This window comes from Neovison vison, chromosome 1 (genome assembly GCF_020171115.1).
Source record: "Neovison vison isolate M4711 chromosome 1, ASM_NN_V1, whole genome shotgun sequence".
Classification (NCBI taxonomy): Eukaryota; Metazoa; Chordata; class Mammalia; order Carnivora; family Mustelidae; genus Neogale; species Neogale vison.
Window position 1 is genome coordinate 121,677,418 of NC_058091.1, and position 14,348 is coordinate 121,691,765.

At 57.0% G+C, this 14,348-nt stretch overlaps 1 protein-coding gene across 1 annotated transcript; it reads left to right on the forward strand.

Annotated features, from left to right (window-relative positions):
* The first annotated feature begins 450 nt into the window (after nucleotides 1–450).
* Nucleotides 451–14,198, forward strand: VARS1 (valyl-tRNA synthetase 1). Its single transcript, XM_044256309.1, has 30 exons — nucleotides 451–650; nucleotides 926–1,348; nucleotides 2,563–2,697; nucleotides 2,799–2,937; nucleotides 3,153–3,277; nucleotides 3,362–3,446; nucleotides 3,696–3,796; nucleotides 3,932–4,059; nucleotides 7,197–7,361; nucleotides 7,577–7,658; nucleotides 8,151–8,270; nucleotides 8,357–8,465; nucleotides 8,547–8,641; nucleotides 8,882–8,972; nucleotides 9,221–9,345; nucleotides 9,431–9,534; nucleotides 9,622–9,780; nucleotides 9,905–9,995; nucleotides 10,121–10,226; nucleotides 10,317–10,387; nucleotides 10,474–10,599; nucleotides 10,936–11,040; nucleotides 11,123–11,191; nucleotides 11,277–11,355; nucleotides 11,480–11,607; nucleotides 11,996–12,151; nucleotides 12,324–12,530; nucleotides 12,602–12,713; nucleotides 12,841–13,166; nucleotides 14,055–14,198. Exons 2-30 carry the CDS (start codon nucleotides 962–964, stop codon nucleotides 14,121–14,123), a joined length of 3,795 nt encoding a protein of 1,264 aa, XP_044112244.1. The 5' UTR covers nucleotides 451–650; nucleotides 926–961; the 3' UTR covers nucleotides 14,124–14,198.
* Nucleotides 14,199–14,348: the final 150 nt, after the last annotated feature.

Here is a 14,348-nt window from a genome sequence, read left to right on the forward strand (position 1 = left end):
TAATTTTTCATCGTGGAGAGTTAGGGCTGGGAATGAGTCAAACCGGTTCATTCAGCAAATAGGAGTTTCCTCCAGACTGGAGTTCTCAGTTCTAAGGGGCCTTCCGGGCCACCCGGCGTGACGCCTGCTTCTGCGGGAGGAACCAGGCTCTTGGAGCAGGCGGGGCGCCCCCTGGGTCCTGGGGCGGCAGCGCCCGGCCCGCGGGTTCCCGGGCTGCCCGCTGGGCGCCGCCCTCCCGCCGGCCCGGCCGAGGACCCGCGCGGGGTGCCCGCGGTGGCGCCTGACGGGAGCGCGTTCCCGGGAGCATCCTCCGCTCCTGCGCCCGCGCCCCTTGCCGTCCATCGTGAGCGCGGCGGGCGGCGAGCGGCGCGGCCCCGGCGGGGTGTCGGGCAGGGCAGCCCCCGCCCGCGCAGGCGGAGCACGGCCGCCCGCGCCAGGACCCGCGGGCCCGGAAACGCTCGTTGTCACAAAGGGGGGAACACGTGGGTGCCCGCGGCCCGGCTGCGGTCGCAGGGAGCTGGGGTCGCCCGGAGAACCGCCCACCGTCCCCGCCCGCCCGACTCCTCGACCCCGGCCACCAGGCCGGTCCACCTTCGGCCGGCGCCCGGCCGCGAGGTGGCCGTCCGGCTCGGTGTGACCACCTCCCGCCAGTACGTACCTGCGGCCCGAGCCCGCGTCCCGCCGGGCACCGAGGGGCTGGCTACCCCGAGCCTCCCGCAGTCCCCGAGCTCGCGCGGTCATGGGGAGTCTCCCGCTGGCACTGCCACTCCGATAGCCGGGCCCTTGGCTCTTAAGGCCGGGTCAGACCTCCAGCCCTGGGGGTCCCGGACGCCTGCGGTACAGGAGTCCCCAAGGGGTCCCCTCTGTTCTCCCAATAGGACACCTCAGGGTCCCTCAGTCAACCCCTGTCTCTCTTGCATCTTAGGTTTTCTTCCATCTCGTTCGGACCCCCAGCATAACCATGTCCATCCTGTATGTGTCCCCTCATCCTGACGCCTTCCCCAGCCTCCGGGCCCTTATAGCTGCGCGCTATGGGGAGGCTGGGGAAGGGCCGGGCTGGGGAGGAGCCCACCCCCGAATCTGCCTCCAGCCACCCCCGACGAGCAGGACTCCCTTTCCCCCACCCCGCCTGCCCGCCCTGGAGCAGGGGCCCGGTGGACTCTGGGTGTGGGGGGCCACCGCTGTGGCCCAGCTGCTGTGGCCGGCAGGCTTGGGGGGCCCTGGCGGTAGCCGGGCTGCTGTCCTGGTCCAACAGTGGGTCAGTTACGCCGACACCGAGCTAATACCAGCTGCCTGTGGAGCAACGCTGCCTGCCTTGGGGCTCCGAACCTCTACCCAGGACCCTCAGGTGAGTGGGAAGAAGGGAAGAAGGAGACGGAGATAGAAGAAAGATTGGAATGGGTAATGAGACAGGAAGACAGTGTGTCAGACCTGGAGAAACACTGATCAAGTCCCAGGTTGATGCCTGGTATGATAACCTTGGGCAGGTTTCTTAAACTCGAAGCCTTGGCCTTCCCATGTTTGAGAATGGACGTTTTCATTTTGAACACGTTGAGACGGTAAGAGGTGTGCAGAGCGGTCTAGTGCCAGGCGTTTTAAAGTCTGGGAGTAGAAGTTTGAGGAGTCTTAAGCTGATGAGAAACAGGAAAAGACTGGAGAGTGGCAAGTGGGGTTGGAGAGGTGGCTGTGCTTGGGGAGATGGAGGAAAAGGCAGATGAGGAGGGGAAGGAAAGGAGAGGAGAGAGAACTAGACCAGATTGAGGCTGTGAGTCCTTCCAAAGCAGACTACCTCCTTGCAGAGTTGTTTTTTGTTTTTTTTTTTCCCTAAGATTTTATTTATTTGTCCGAGAGAGAGCACACAAGCAGGCAGAGACTTAAGAGAGAAGCAGGCTCCCTACCAAGCAAGGAGCCTGATGTAGGACTCGATCCCAGGACTCTGGGATCATGACGTGATCCGAAGGCAGTGGCTTAACCAACTGAGCCACCCAAGCATCCCCTCCTTGCAGAGTTTTGAGCACATGTTGGATCCTTAGTATTTCTTGAATGAATGAATGAATGAATGGGATGAATATGTGATTCAGAACCTGGCTTGCTCCCTCATATCCTGCTTACTCTGTATACCATAGAGGTCCCCTCTCTGGAATGCCTTGTCCCCCTCAGCCCGATATATTTTTCTTCATAACACTTACGGAGAAAAATAGGGTAATGCATTCTGTATTCACACCTTTACCGTCTCCCCCATTGGAGTGTAAATTGCACCAGTCAGGGTCTGTGCTTGTGTCTACATTCTTTAGAGAAGTGCGGGGCCTGTAGTAGGTGCTTGATAAATACTTCTTGAAGCGATTACTGTGTTGCCTCCTGCAGTCTTTAACTTCTGATGTTTAATATATTTCACCTGGCACATAGTAAGTGTCCAGCAGGAATTTGTTGAACTAATGGGAATGTTTCTGTTATGACCATTTGACCTCGGAGGTGGGAGCAGAAGGGGGCCCCAAGGATTGGGTGGGGGTGGGAATTGAGGTGGGCCAAACCTTGTCTCATACCCCTTCCCTTTCCTGCTAGGCTGCCCTCGGGGCCTTGGGCAGGGCCCTGAGTCCCCTGGAAGAGTGGCTCCGGCTGCACACCTATCTGGCAGGGGAGGCCCCCACGCTGGCTGACCTGGCGGCTGTCACAGCCTTGTTGCTGCCTTTCCGTTACGTAAGTCACTGGGTCTTGGAGAAGAACCAAGGCAGCCCCCCTTTGACCTTGCTATAGGGTGACCTTGCTATAGGGTATTTCGTTTCTGTTCACCCTCCCAGGTCCTGGACCCCTCTGCCCGCCGGATCTGGGGTAATGTGACTCGCTGGTTCATCACATGTGTCCAGCAGCCAGAATTCCGGGCAGTGCTGGGAGAGGTGGTTCTGTACTCGGGGGCCAGACCCCTCTCTCAACAGCCAGGTGAGGAAGGCTTCTTCTGGGCCTTCTCTGTAGCTTGCTTTCTTTTTTTTCTTTTAGGAATGGCAGAGTCACTCAGGAAGGGGCCTGAGGGAGGACAGGGTGGGAGAGCATGGGGAGCCCTGGGGCAGCTGGAATGGCCCATCTGAAGTATCGTGATGTGGTTGACAGAGAGGATTCCCAGTGGGCTAAGTTGGCATTTCTGTGCCTCTCTCTAGGCCCTGAGGTCCTTGCACCCCCAAAGACAGCTACTCAGCTCAAGAAAGAGGCAAAGAAACGGGAGAAGTTGGAAAAATTCCAACAGAAGCAGAAGACCCAACAGCAGCAGCCACCCCCGGCAGAGGTGAGAAGCTAAGGGTAGAACTGGAGGGTTGGCGCCGTGGTGGGTGGATGATCTCCGTGCCTATATTGTTTCCCTCCTAAGCAGAAGAAGCCAAAACCAGAGAAGAGGGGGAAACGGGATCCTGGGGTCATTACCTATGACCTCCCAACCCCAGCTGGGGAAAAGAAAGGTACGAGAAGGGGGAAGGGACCCCCATCCTTCCTTTCCAGTCTCCTCAGCTGCTGCCTTTCCTTGGTGTTACCCCTTCCTGTTCTGCCCTCGCTGCCACCATTTGGCTTTGGAGGACCCCCAGATCTCCCCGTGTCTGTGCTGTGATGTGAGCAACAGAGGCCTGGTGCCTCTGCTGGCCCACTGTCCCAGCTGCTCCTGGCCTCAGGGAACAACCTGAGGGAACTGACCCTCCCCATCTCTCCCCCAGATGTCAGTGGCACCATGCCCGACTCCTACAGCCCTCAGTACGTGGAAGCTGCCTGGTACCCATGGTGGGAGCAGCAGGGCTTCTTCAAGCCCGAGTATGGAGTGAGTGGGCTCTGCTGCCCAGGCCTGGAGGACATGTGGGAGGGCGACAGCAGGGCCCAGGACCCACTGCCTGGGAGGGGGCTGGGAAAGGTGGTGGGAGGCCTTAGCGTGTGCCCATCCTTCCTCCCCTATCAGCGTTCCAGTGTGTCTGCACCAAATCCCCGGGGAATCTTCATGATGTGCATCCCACCCCCCAATGTGACAGGCTCCCTGCATCTGGGCCACGCACTCACCAATGCCATCCAGGACTCCCTGACCCGATGGTAAGTTCCAGTGCTGTCCTTGGACCCTATCCTTCTGCCTTCTCTGCCTCGTCACTTTTCTCCTTCCTTTTCTTACCTGACAGGCCCTCTGTCCTCTCTTCTTCCATATGGGCCCTCAGCTATGCCCCCTGGTGGTGTTCTGTTTCTCTCCTCATCAGTCCCCTTATTTGATCATCAGCATAAACCCCTAGTTAGGCAACCAGTTCCCCTCTCTTGCAGACTCTCAGTCTCCCTTCTTTTGCTATTAATACTACTGTTATTTTGAGTTAAACAAGAAATACATAAATATATTTTTGTAAGAAATGTAAAGCTTCAAGTCTCTTTGACTACATCCCTGTAGACCTACTCCCGTGCAATATTTAGCCATTATTAACACTTTGATGTGTATCATTCCAGATCTTTCTTACCTATTTACTTACAAATACGTGTATCCATAGTAATTTGTAATTTTGTTTTTGGGTGGTTTTTTCTTATTCCTGTTCTTTAACATAAGGGAGTCAACACTAACTTTTTCCTTGTACTTAGCCATTTATTTTGGAGCTTTTTCCTTGTTCTTATACACAGACTGACTTCATTCTCATTCATTGTTCCATAGCATTTGATACTGTAGCTATCCCATAATGGAGTCTCTTTCTTTTTTTTTTTTTTTCTTAATATTTTATTTATTTATTTGACAGACAGAGATCACAACTAGGCAGAGAGGCAGGCAGGGAGAGGAAGGGAAGCAGACCCCCAGCTGAGCAGAGAGCCCGAAGCGGGGCTCGATCCCAGGACTCTGGGATCATGACCTGAGCTGAAGGCAGAGGTGATGGGAGCCACCCACGCACCACCTTGGAGTCACTTTCTTATTTATGGTTGTTTCCTAATTTTTCTCTGTTGAACACCTGGTTGGAATGCTCATTCCTATATATGCTTTCTCCAGTGCGAATGGAAGGATTTCTCTGGTGTTCTATCAGGAATTGAAACTGCTCAGTTGGAGGGGCATGCTTCTATTCAGTTGCCTCCGAAATGGTCTTGGTGACTTACACCTCTGTGAATTGCCTGGGAGGGTGTTCATTTCCCCATGCCCTCTCTGATCCCAGACATTATCGATGTTTGTTTGCCAGTCTGATGGGCAAAAACATGCTACCTCTGTTGTTCCTGATTCCTGAGGCCGAGTGGAGTCTGTCTGTGTTGCTCAGCCAGTCAGGTTTCCTTGTATACAAATCATCTGTACCTACCTACCTTTCATCCATTTTTCTATTGATTGTGCTGTTTTTCTTTAATTGGTTTGTTGAGGGACGCCTGGGTGGCTCAGTTGGTTAAGCGGCTGCCTTCGGCTCAGGTTATGATCCCAGGGTCCTGGGATCAAGTCCCACATTGGGCTCCTTGCTTGGCAGGGAGCCTGCTTCTCCCTCTGCCTCTGCCTGCCTCTTTGTCTGCCTGTGCTCGCTCGCTTTCTCTCCCTCTGTCTCTGACAAATAAATAAATAAAATCTTTAAAAATAAATAAATAAATAAATAAATAAAATAATTGGTTTGTTGGAAGATTCTTTAATATTCTAGATATTGATGATTTGGTTTGTTACGTTTATTATGTTTTCTCCTGTTCTAGCACTTGCTCCTCTCCCTGACACATTAACAGCGTTAGCAAGTATGTAATCTAATATCCCACATGACAGGTTCCTTTAAAAAGCACTTTTTATTTACTTTAGAGAGAGAGCATGAGCAGGGAAAAGGGCAGAGAGAGAGAGACAAGCAGGCTCTCCACTGAGGGCAGAGCCTGATGCGGGGCTCAGTGTCAGAACCCTGATGTCATGAGCTGAGCTGAAATCAAGAGTTGGATGCTTAACCAACTGAGCCACCCAGGCACCCCTAAAAATGTATTTTAAGACAACTTTTTATCTTTGGAAGCCAGAGTTTGTTTATTTTAAGTTTTGAGAAGTTTTTCTACAGTCCTACTTACTAAATGAACATGGTTGAAAATATTTACTGGACATCACTGTGCCAGCTCCATTCTGGGCACTGGGGATACAACCTCGGATTTAGAATTTTTTTTTTTTTTTTTTTAAGATTTTATTTATTTACTTGACAGAAAGAGATCACAAGTAGACAGAGAGGCAGGCAGAGAGAGAGAGAGAGGGAAGCAGGCTCCCTGCTGAGCAGAGAGCCCGATGCGGGACTCGATCCCAGGACCCTGAGATCATCACCTGAGCCGAAGGCAGCGGATTAACCCACTGAGCCACCCAGGCGCCCTCGGATTTAGAATTTTGCAAGGAATTGAAAGCTGGAAAAACAGAATTATGTTTAATATGTACATAACACACAAAGAGTTATGTTAAATACATACATAACAAACAATGATCAAGTTTTCTGATCAAGATCAGAAAAGAACGAACACTTAGAAACCTCTTAAGGTAGCAGCCTTTTATTTGTTTATTTACTTATGGACAAGGAGGAGGGAGGGATACAGAGAGGGGGAAAAGTGACCCCTGCTGAGTAGGGAGCCCAATGCAGGGCTTGATCCCAGGACCCTGAGATCATGATCTGAGCCGAAGGCAGACACTTAACCAGATGAGCTCCGATTTGCCAGGTTATTTGACTTTGTGTCTTACTAAAGATGGCCTCTCCTACCTCAAAGTTATAAATACTTTCATCTGTGTTCTTCGTTTTTTTTTAACTTTTTTCTAATAGTGTTGAGTTCACGAATCAGACTAAAATTTATCTTGGTGACTATTGGCAAGTAGGGAACTAATCAGCTAGTTGTCCCAAACAGACTTATTCAGTTGACTGTCCTTTCCCTACTGACAGGAAGTACTGCTTTCAGCGAATACTAAATTTGCTCAGATCTGTTTCCAGACACTGTTTTGTTCCCTTAATCTGTAACTCCATTCCTACATAGTAACTTACTGTTTGAATAATCGTAACCCTCTCCTGTGTTTGGTTTCTGGTTGGACACGAGCCTCCTCTTTGTTCTTTTGTCAGATTGCCTTAGCTGTCCTTGCATGTCTCTCCCTGACTAATTTTACAATTGGGAGGATCCCTCCCACCTCCCCTTTCTTTCCTGAGTCCATCAGCTCCCTGCCCAGGAGCCTCTTTTTCCTTCGGTGCCAGGTCCACAGACCCACTCACCTCAGGTCCTCTTGGCTCTTCCCACAGGCACCGCATGCGCGGGGAGACCACGCTCTGGAACCCTGGCTGTGACCACGCAGGCATCGCCACCCAGGTGGTGGTGGAGAAGAAACTCTGGCGTGAGCAGGGGCTGAGCCGGCACCAGCTAGGCCGAGAGGCCTTCCTACAGGAGGTCTGGAAATGGAAAGAGGAGTGAGTGCAGCACCCCGTCCCCTGTCCAGATAAGACCTCTGTAGCCTCCAGCCCTGACTGCAGGCCCAGGTCCTCACAGAGGCTGAGTGTTAGTTGGCTCTGGGGCCCAGGTCACTTTCAGAGGGATGAGTGATCCCCATCCCCTCCCGTCCACCACCTCATTTCTCCCTCCAGCCCAGGCCTGAGTGCCTCCGGGCCTGTCTTTCCACTTCCAGGAAAGGTGACCGGATTTACCACCAGCTGAAGAAGCTTGGCAGCTCCTTGGACTGGAATCGAGCCTGTTTCACCATGGATCCTGTGAGCAGGAAGGGTCTCAGGCCTGGGGCAGGAGTGGGTAGCTCCCCAGAGCAAGTAACCCGCAGAAGAGACCACACACGCTGTGGCCCTCCCCTAGGAGGGGAGCCCACCACCCCTAGGAAACCACTAAGGGCTCAGCTGCAAATAGCACTTCTCAACCCTTGTCCTGGCCCTTTGTTACCTGGGAGCTCAGATTCCCCCAGGTGATACACGATAGGGCCTCACTCCTATGGAGCCTGAACTCCCAGGATTCTCTTCAGCAGCACCTGTCCCTAGCTGAGTGGTTTCTTTGCCATCTCCAGAGTCCTCAGGCTCGTTGCCTGCCTTCATGTCCCCATAGCCCTCTCCTCTTCAAAAAAAGTACTTCTCCCCTCCAGCCCTCAAAGGGGTCTGCATGCTGGACAGTGGGACTCCAAACAGTGCAGGTATCACCAGATCCTGCTGCCTTGGCAAGTCTGCCTGGGCCCATCTCTGCCTCTCTCTGCTCCCTAGAAACTCTCCACAGCTGTGACGGAGGCCTTTGTCCGGCTCCATGAGGAAGGAGTCATCTACCGCAGTACCCGCCTTGTCAACTGGTCCTGCACCCTCAACTCTGCCATCTCCGACATCGAGGTGCCCCCCCACCCCAGCCCAGGATCTCTCCCATCTCCGCCCCCAGCCCCTGCTCCTAGGCACTTCTCTTAATACCCATATCACAGGTGGATAAGAAGGAGCTGACAGGTCGTACTCTGCTCTCCGTGCCTGGCTACAAGGAGAAGGTGGAGTTTGGGGTCCTTGTCTCCTTTGCCTACAAGGTCCAAGGCTCAGGTAGGAGCTGGGGGCACCAGGGTCCTGGGTTGTGTGGAGAAGGGGCCAGAGCTGAGACCGCAAGGCTGCATGTCACCCCAGACAGTGACGAGGAGGTGGTGGTGGCGACAACACGGATTGAAACGATGCTGGGAGATGTGGCCGTAGCTGTGCACCCCAAAGATCCTAGATACCAGGTGTGGTGGGGTGCTGCCCACAGCTGGGGAGGAGTGCTGGCTGGAGGGGCTCCAACCCTGTGAGCGGGTGTGGGATGGGCCCTTAGCCCCTTGGCTGAGGAGAAAATAGGCTTAGAAACTCATCTGCACCTCCTTTCTGGCCCTGAAGATGGAATTTGGGTGTGGGGCAGTCAGAGCCCTGGGTGGGAGGGAGTCGGGTCTGGGCCCTCTTGAAGTTTTGATGTCACCCCCTGTCCCCAGCACCTGAAGGGGAGGAGTGTGATCCACCCATTCTTGTCTCGGAGCCTCCCCATTGTCTTCGACGATTTTGTGGACATGGAGTTTGGCACAGGTGAGCAAGAGGCTATCCTCGGGGGAGAGAAGGAGGCTATGAAGCTCACTACGGTCATTCATCTTCCCTCTCAAAGCAAAACAAACAAGCTTTTCCTGAACCAGCAGGACTTGGGCTGGGTTTCAGGGCACGGTACTAGATACATGAGGAACAAGGGAGGTCTGGGAGCGACATCTTCCAGCAGAGGGGGGTTGTGTGTGGAAAGAGACTTCACTGAGTCCCTCGTGCCTGGGCCGTGTGTACCCCAGGTGCGGTGAAGATCACCCCTGCACATGACCAGAACGACTATGAGGTCGGGCAGCGACATGGGTTGGAGGCTGTGAGCATCATGGACTCCCGAGGGGCCCTCGTCAACGTGCCCCCTCCTTTCCTGGTGAGACTGTAGGGGGTGCAGTGGCCGGTAGAGAGATGTGTGGGGTACCTAGGCATGGTCTTGACAGGGCCTGTCTTCCACCCAGGGCCTGCCCAGGTTTGAGGCCAGGAAGGCAGTGCTGGCAGCACTGAAGGAGCGGGGACTGTTCCGGGGTGTCGAGGACAACCCCATGGTGGTGCCGCTTTGCAAGTGAGGAGGGGGCTGGGGCGGGGTGGGAGGAGGGGCAGGGCTCCTCGGAGCACTCACATCTGTTCCCCCACCCATGCGTCCCCGCAGCCGCTCCAAGGATGTGGTGGAGCCTCTGCTGCGGCCACAGTGGTACGTGCGGTGTGGGGAGATGGCCCAGGCCGCCAGTGCTGCCGTGACGCGCGGTGACCTCCGCATCCTGCCTGAGGCCCATCAGCGGACGTGGCACACCTGGATGGACAACATCCGGTGCGTCGGCCCCTCCGTGTGGGGAGGGGTGCTGGGTGAGGGGCCCGGCAGGTAGGGGGCACAGGCAGGGGGGCACCTTCTTCCCCTGCCTGATGTACCCCTTTCCCCCACACCCTCCCCGCAGGGACTGGTGCATCTCCCGGCAGCTGTGGTGGGGCCACCGCATCCCGGCCTACTTTGTCACAGTCAGTGACCCAGCCGTACCCCCAGGGGAGGTGAGCCCAGGCCGGGGCTGGACGCTGGCCCATCTCCGGGGACTGAGGTGGCTGTGAGTCCTTGCTGATGGGAGGGGGCGGGCGAGCCAGAGGTGGTCCCTCAGTGCTCACTCCGCCTGTGGCAGGACCCAGATGAGCGGTACTGGGTGAGCGGGCGCAGCGAGGCTGAGGCCCGGGAGAAGGCAGCCAAGGAGTTTGGAGTGTCCCCTGACAAGATCAGTCTCCAGCAAGGCAAGGCTGGGCCTGGGGGGTGGATGGCAGAGCTGGGGCTCTGATCCCTGTCTCTGCCTGCTCTGACCTCTGACCTTTGACCTCCCTCAGATGAGGATGTACTGGACACCTGGTTTTCGTCTGGTCTCTTCCCGTTCTCCATCTTTGGTTGGCCCAACCAGGTGTGTTCCTGAGGGACCAGCTCGGGGTGGGATGAGGTCTGGGAGGTGGGTGCTGGGCCTCCCATCATGGCCTGCTCTGCCCCCAGTCAGAAGATCTGAGTGTGTTCTACCCGGGGACGCTGCTGGAGACGGGCCATGACATCCTCTTCTTCTGGGTGGCCAGGATGGTCATGCTTGGCCTGAAGCTCACTGGCAAGCTGCCCTTCAGGGAGGTGCGGAGACTGCCAAGACCTGTCCCGTGGTCCCTACCCTCACCGCCCCCCCCTCAATGCCACAGCTCGGGCTCAGCATGCACAGGGACATGGGGACACAGACCTCCCAACCAGGGAGGTCTCATGGGTACTGAAAGCTGGCTGGGCTTCCCCGCAGTGCTCTGTGACCCAGCTCCCCGTTGGAGGGAGTACCTCTGATTCCCGTGAAGGTGCTGAATGGACTGGCAGGGACACTGAGGGGTCTAAGGTTCAGAATGGGGCCCGCATGGGGCAGGGCCCGGGGCAGGCGCTGGGGTCTGGGTGAGGAGACACGTGGTCATGGGTCTTCCCTGCCAGGTCTACCTCCACGCCATCGTGCGAGATGCCCACGGCCGAAAGATGAGCAAGTCTTTAGGCAATGTCATCGACCCCCTGGACGTCATCCACGGAGTCTCCTTGCAGGTGGGGCTGCGCTCGGGGCCAGGCGGGGAAGGACTGTGGAGCTGTGGCGTCAGCCCCCTGACCACTCCCGCCTCACTCTCAGGGCCTCCACGACCAGTTACTGAGCAGCAACCTGGATCCTAGTGAGGTGGAGAAGGCTAAAGAAGGGCAGGTACCAAGGGCGGGCTTGGGGGCTGGAGTGTGGGCCTGGGGAGGTGCGGCCGCCTCAAGGTGCCCCCCATTGCCTCCTCCCACAGAAGGCAGACTTCCCAGCAGGGATTCCCGAGTGTGGCACCGACGCCCTGCGGTTTGGACTCTGTGCCTACACGTCTCAGGGTATGGCCTCCAAAACCTCTTGGCTGGGCCCCTTCTCCTTCCCCGAGGCCCACCTTTCCCTTCGCCATGACGGGCACAAGTCAGGAGGGAGAATGGTGAGGACGCAGCCTCTGCTCCCACGCAGGTCGTGACATCAACCTGGACGTGAACCGGATATTGGGGTACCGCCACTTCTGCAACAAGCTCTGGAATGCCACCAAGTTTGCGCTCCGGGGCCTTGGGAAGGGTTTCGTGCCCTCGCCAACCTCCAAGGTGAGGACCCACTAGACGGCAAGGTGGGCAGCATCTGCACGGGCTGTACTGATGCCACTCAGGCATCAGGCGTGGCCCGTGCTGGTCAGGATCACAGCGGCGGGGTTGGGTGGCCCAACCCTTACCCTCTAGCAGCCTTTGTGTAACTGAGGAGATGGATGGATATAGGGACGGACAGTTATAGTGAAAGCCTGGGGCGTTGGGGGCCTCCCCCAAGGAGGCAGGAGGCCTGTCCGTTTTCCTCCAAATAACAGGCACATGATGGTTGTCTCGGACCTGTCAGCCTCTAGGAATGCAAACCTGCCCATGGTTCCCGCTCCCCATGGGCTTTTGCCTCCTTCCCTGGGGCATATGGTACCTACTAGCTGATACGCTCCTTTTTCCCAAGCCTGCAGGCCACGAGAGCCTGGTGGACCGCTGGATCCGCAGCCGGCTGACTGAGGCCGTGAGGCTTAGCAACCAAGGTTTCCAGGCCTACGATTTCCCAGCTGTCACCACTGCCCAGTACAGCTTCTGGCTCTATGAGCTCTGTGATGTCTACCTGGTGAGGAGGAGTGGGATGGGGCTGAGGGCAGCAGAGCCCTGGGCCTTTACTTTGCCAGTGGCTTGCCATGAGACCTGGGCCTTCCTCTCACCTTCCCAGTCCTCATAGGCACAGGGAGGGCTGGAGGCTAGACCTTTTCCATCCCTGAGCCCCATGCTTCCTGGTCCCCTAGGAGTGCCTGAAGCCTGTGCTGAATGGGGTGGACCAAGTGGTGGCCGAGTGTGCTCGCCAGACCCTCTACACCTGCCTGGATGTTGGCCTGCGGCTGCTGTCACCCTTCATGCCCTTTGTGACTGAGGAGCTGTTCCAGAGGCTGCCCCGGCGGACACCACAGGCTCCCCCTAGCCTGTGTATTACCCCCTACCCGGAGCCCTCAGAGGTATGGGATGAAGCCTGGAGGGGGCTCTGGTCTGCCCACCAGCCTCCCTCACTGCCTCCTGCACCCCGCAGTGCTCCTGGAAGGACCCTGATGCAGAAGCTGCCATGGAACTGGCCCTAAGTATCACACGGGCTGTGCGCTCCCTGCGTGCGGACTACAACCTCACCCGGATCCGGCCTGACTGTGAGCCTCCGGCCTCCACACCCACCTTGTCCCCTGGTCCCCTCCACCCACTCGGACCAGCATCCGGCGCGGTGGCCTCATGGCACGTCTCCTAAGAGCCACATCTCTCCTTCTTCCATCCCCACAGGTTTCCTGGAAGTGGCCGATGAGGCCACAGGCGCTCTGGCATCGGCAGTGTCAGGCTACGTGCAGGCGCTGGCCAGTGCGGGTGTGGTGGCCGTTCTGGCCCTAGGGGCTCCCGTGCCACAGGGCTGTGCCGTGGCCCTGGCCTCTGACCGCTGCTCCGTCCACCTGCAGCTGCAGGGGCTGGTGGACCCGGCCCGGGAGCTGGGCAAGCTGCAGGCCAAGCGCAGCGAGGCACAGCGCCAGGCACAACGTCTGCGGGAGCGCCGTGCTGCCTCAGGCTACCCGAGCAAGGTGCCCCTTGACATCCAGGAGGCAGACAGAACAAAGGTGTGTGGGGCAGCCGGGCGCTCCTTCTCTGTTTCCCTCACCATCTGCTCCCTCATCAGACCCCAGATCTGGGCCGTCCCGGGGGAACAGGTAGCCTGGGTCCCTTGAACACGTGGGGTTCGTGTAGTCCGTTCTCTTCCATGAGGAACAGGCAAGGGGCGGGGGCACCACCCAGGGTCACATAAGCCAGGTGAGGATGGAGGCAGACCTAGAACCAGGTATCCTGTGCTCGCTTCGGCAGCACATATAGAACCAGGTATCCTGCCTCCCAGCCAGAGCCCTCGTGCCTCACCCAGTGCCCGGAACGTGGCATCCCACATGCCTGGGGCTGCTCTGCGGACCTCCTGCAGTCAGGAAGCCCAGTGGGCTCAGCTGGGGTCTCTCCAGGGAGGAGCAGTGGGGTGAACCACATGGACACAGAAATGAGCAGAGGCTGTTACTGAGCCTTGGCAGCTGAGTGGGCTGTCTGTTCTCCTGGAAGCTCTACCATTGCCATTTTACAAATGAGCACCCAGTGCCTGCCTAGGATCCTGTGTTCCTAACCCTGGTGCCCCACCATTCATCTGGGGGCGGGCCTGCTGGTTCTGAGGCCCCTTTGTTTTTGGGGACTGGCCACTCTGGCAGAAGGCAAGCCCTGGGAGGTCAGTAATGCTGGAAGAAAAGGCAGGTGGTGCTGGGGAGACGGGAGGATGAGGGGGGCACAGGCCTGCCAAGCTCACGCAGTCCCCAGAGTACTCCCCCCATCTTTCCACCTCGGACCCCTCTGCCATTGTGGGCATTGCATCGTTTCTCACCTACTCTGGGCTGTGCCCTGCTGCTGGCATTTGTGTCCTCTCTTGGGCCTGGGTCCTCACCACCCACACCCCCTCTCCTTTGTTCCACCCCCAGCTCCAGCAGACAGAAGCAGAGCTCAGGAAGGTGGATGAGGCCATTGCGCTATTCCAGAAGATGCTGTGATACACCCGACTCCACTCTTCATAACCTCCAGTGTACACCTTGGGGGTGGCAGCAATAAAATATTTTGCCACAAAACCCTCTGTTGTCTGTGTGTGCTAGGACTGGGGAGGGCACAGAGGGCCTGGGTGCCTACACCCGCAGACACAGCGAGCATGAGCAGTGCGAGGGCTGCAGGCCAGAGGCACTGGGTGGGCAGAGGTGTGTCCATCTGGGTCTATGCCTGGC

Coding starts and splice junctions, on each gene's coding strand:
- VARS1 (XM_044256309.1), top strand. CDS start 962: ATGTCCATCCTGTATGTGTCCCCTCATCCTGACGCCTTCCCCAGCCTC. Junction 8,973..9,220: donor GGACATGGAGTTTGGCACAG/GTGAGCAAGAGG, acceptor TGTGTACCCCAG/GTGCGGTGAAGATCACCCCT. Junction 11,192..11,276: donor AGAAGGCTAAAGAAGGGCAG/GTACCAAGGGCG, acceptor CTCCTCCCACAG/AAGGCAGACTTCCCAGCAGG.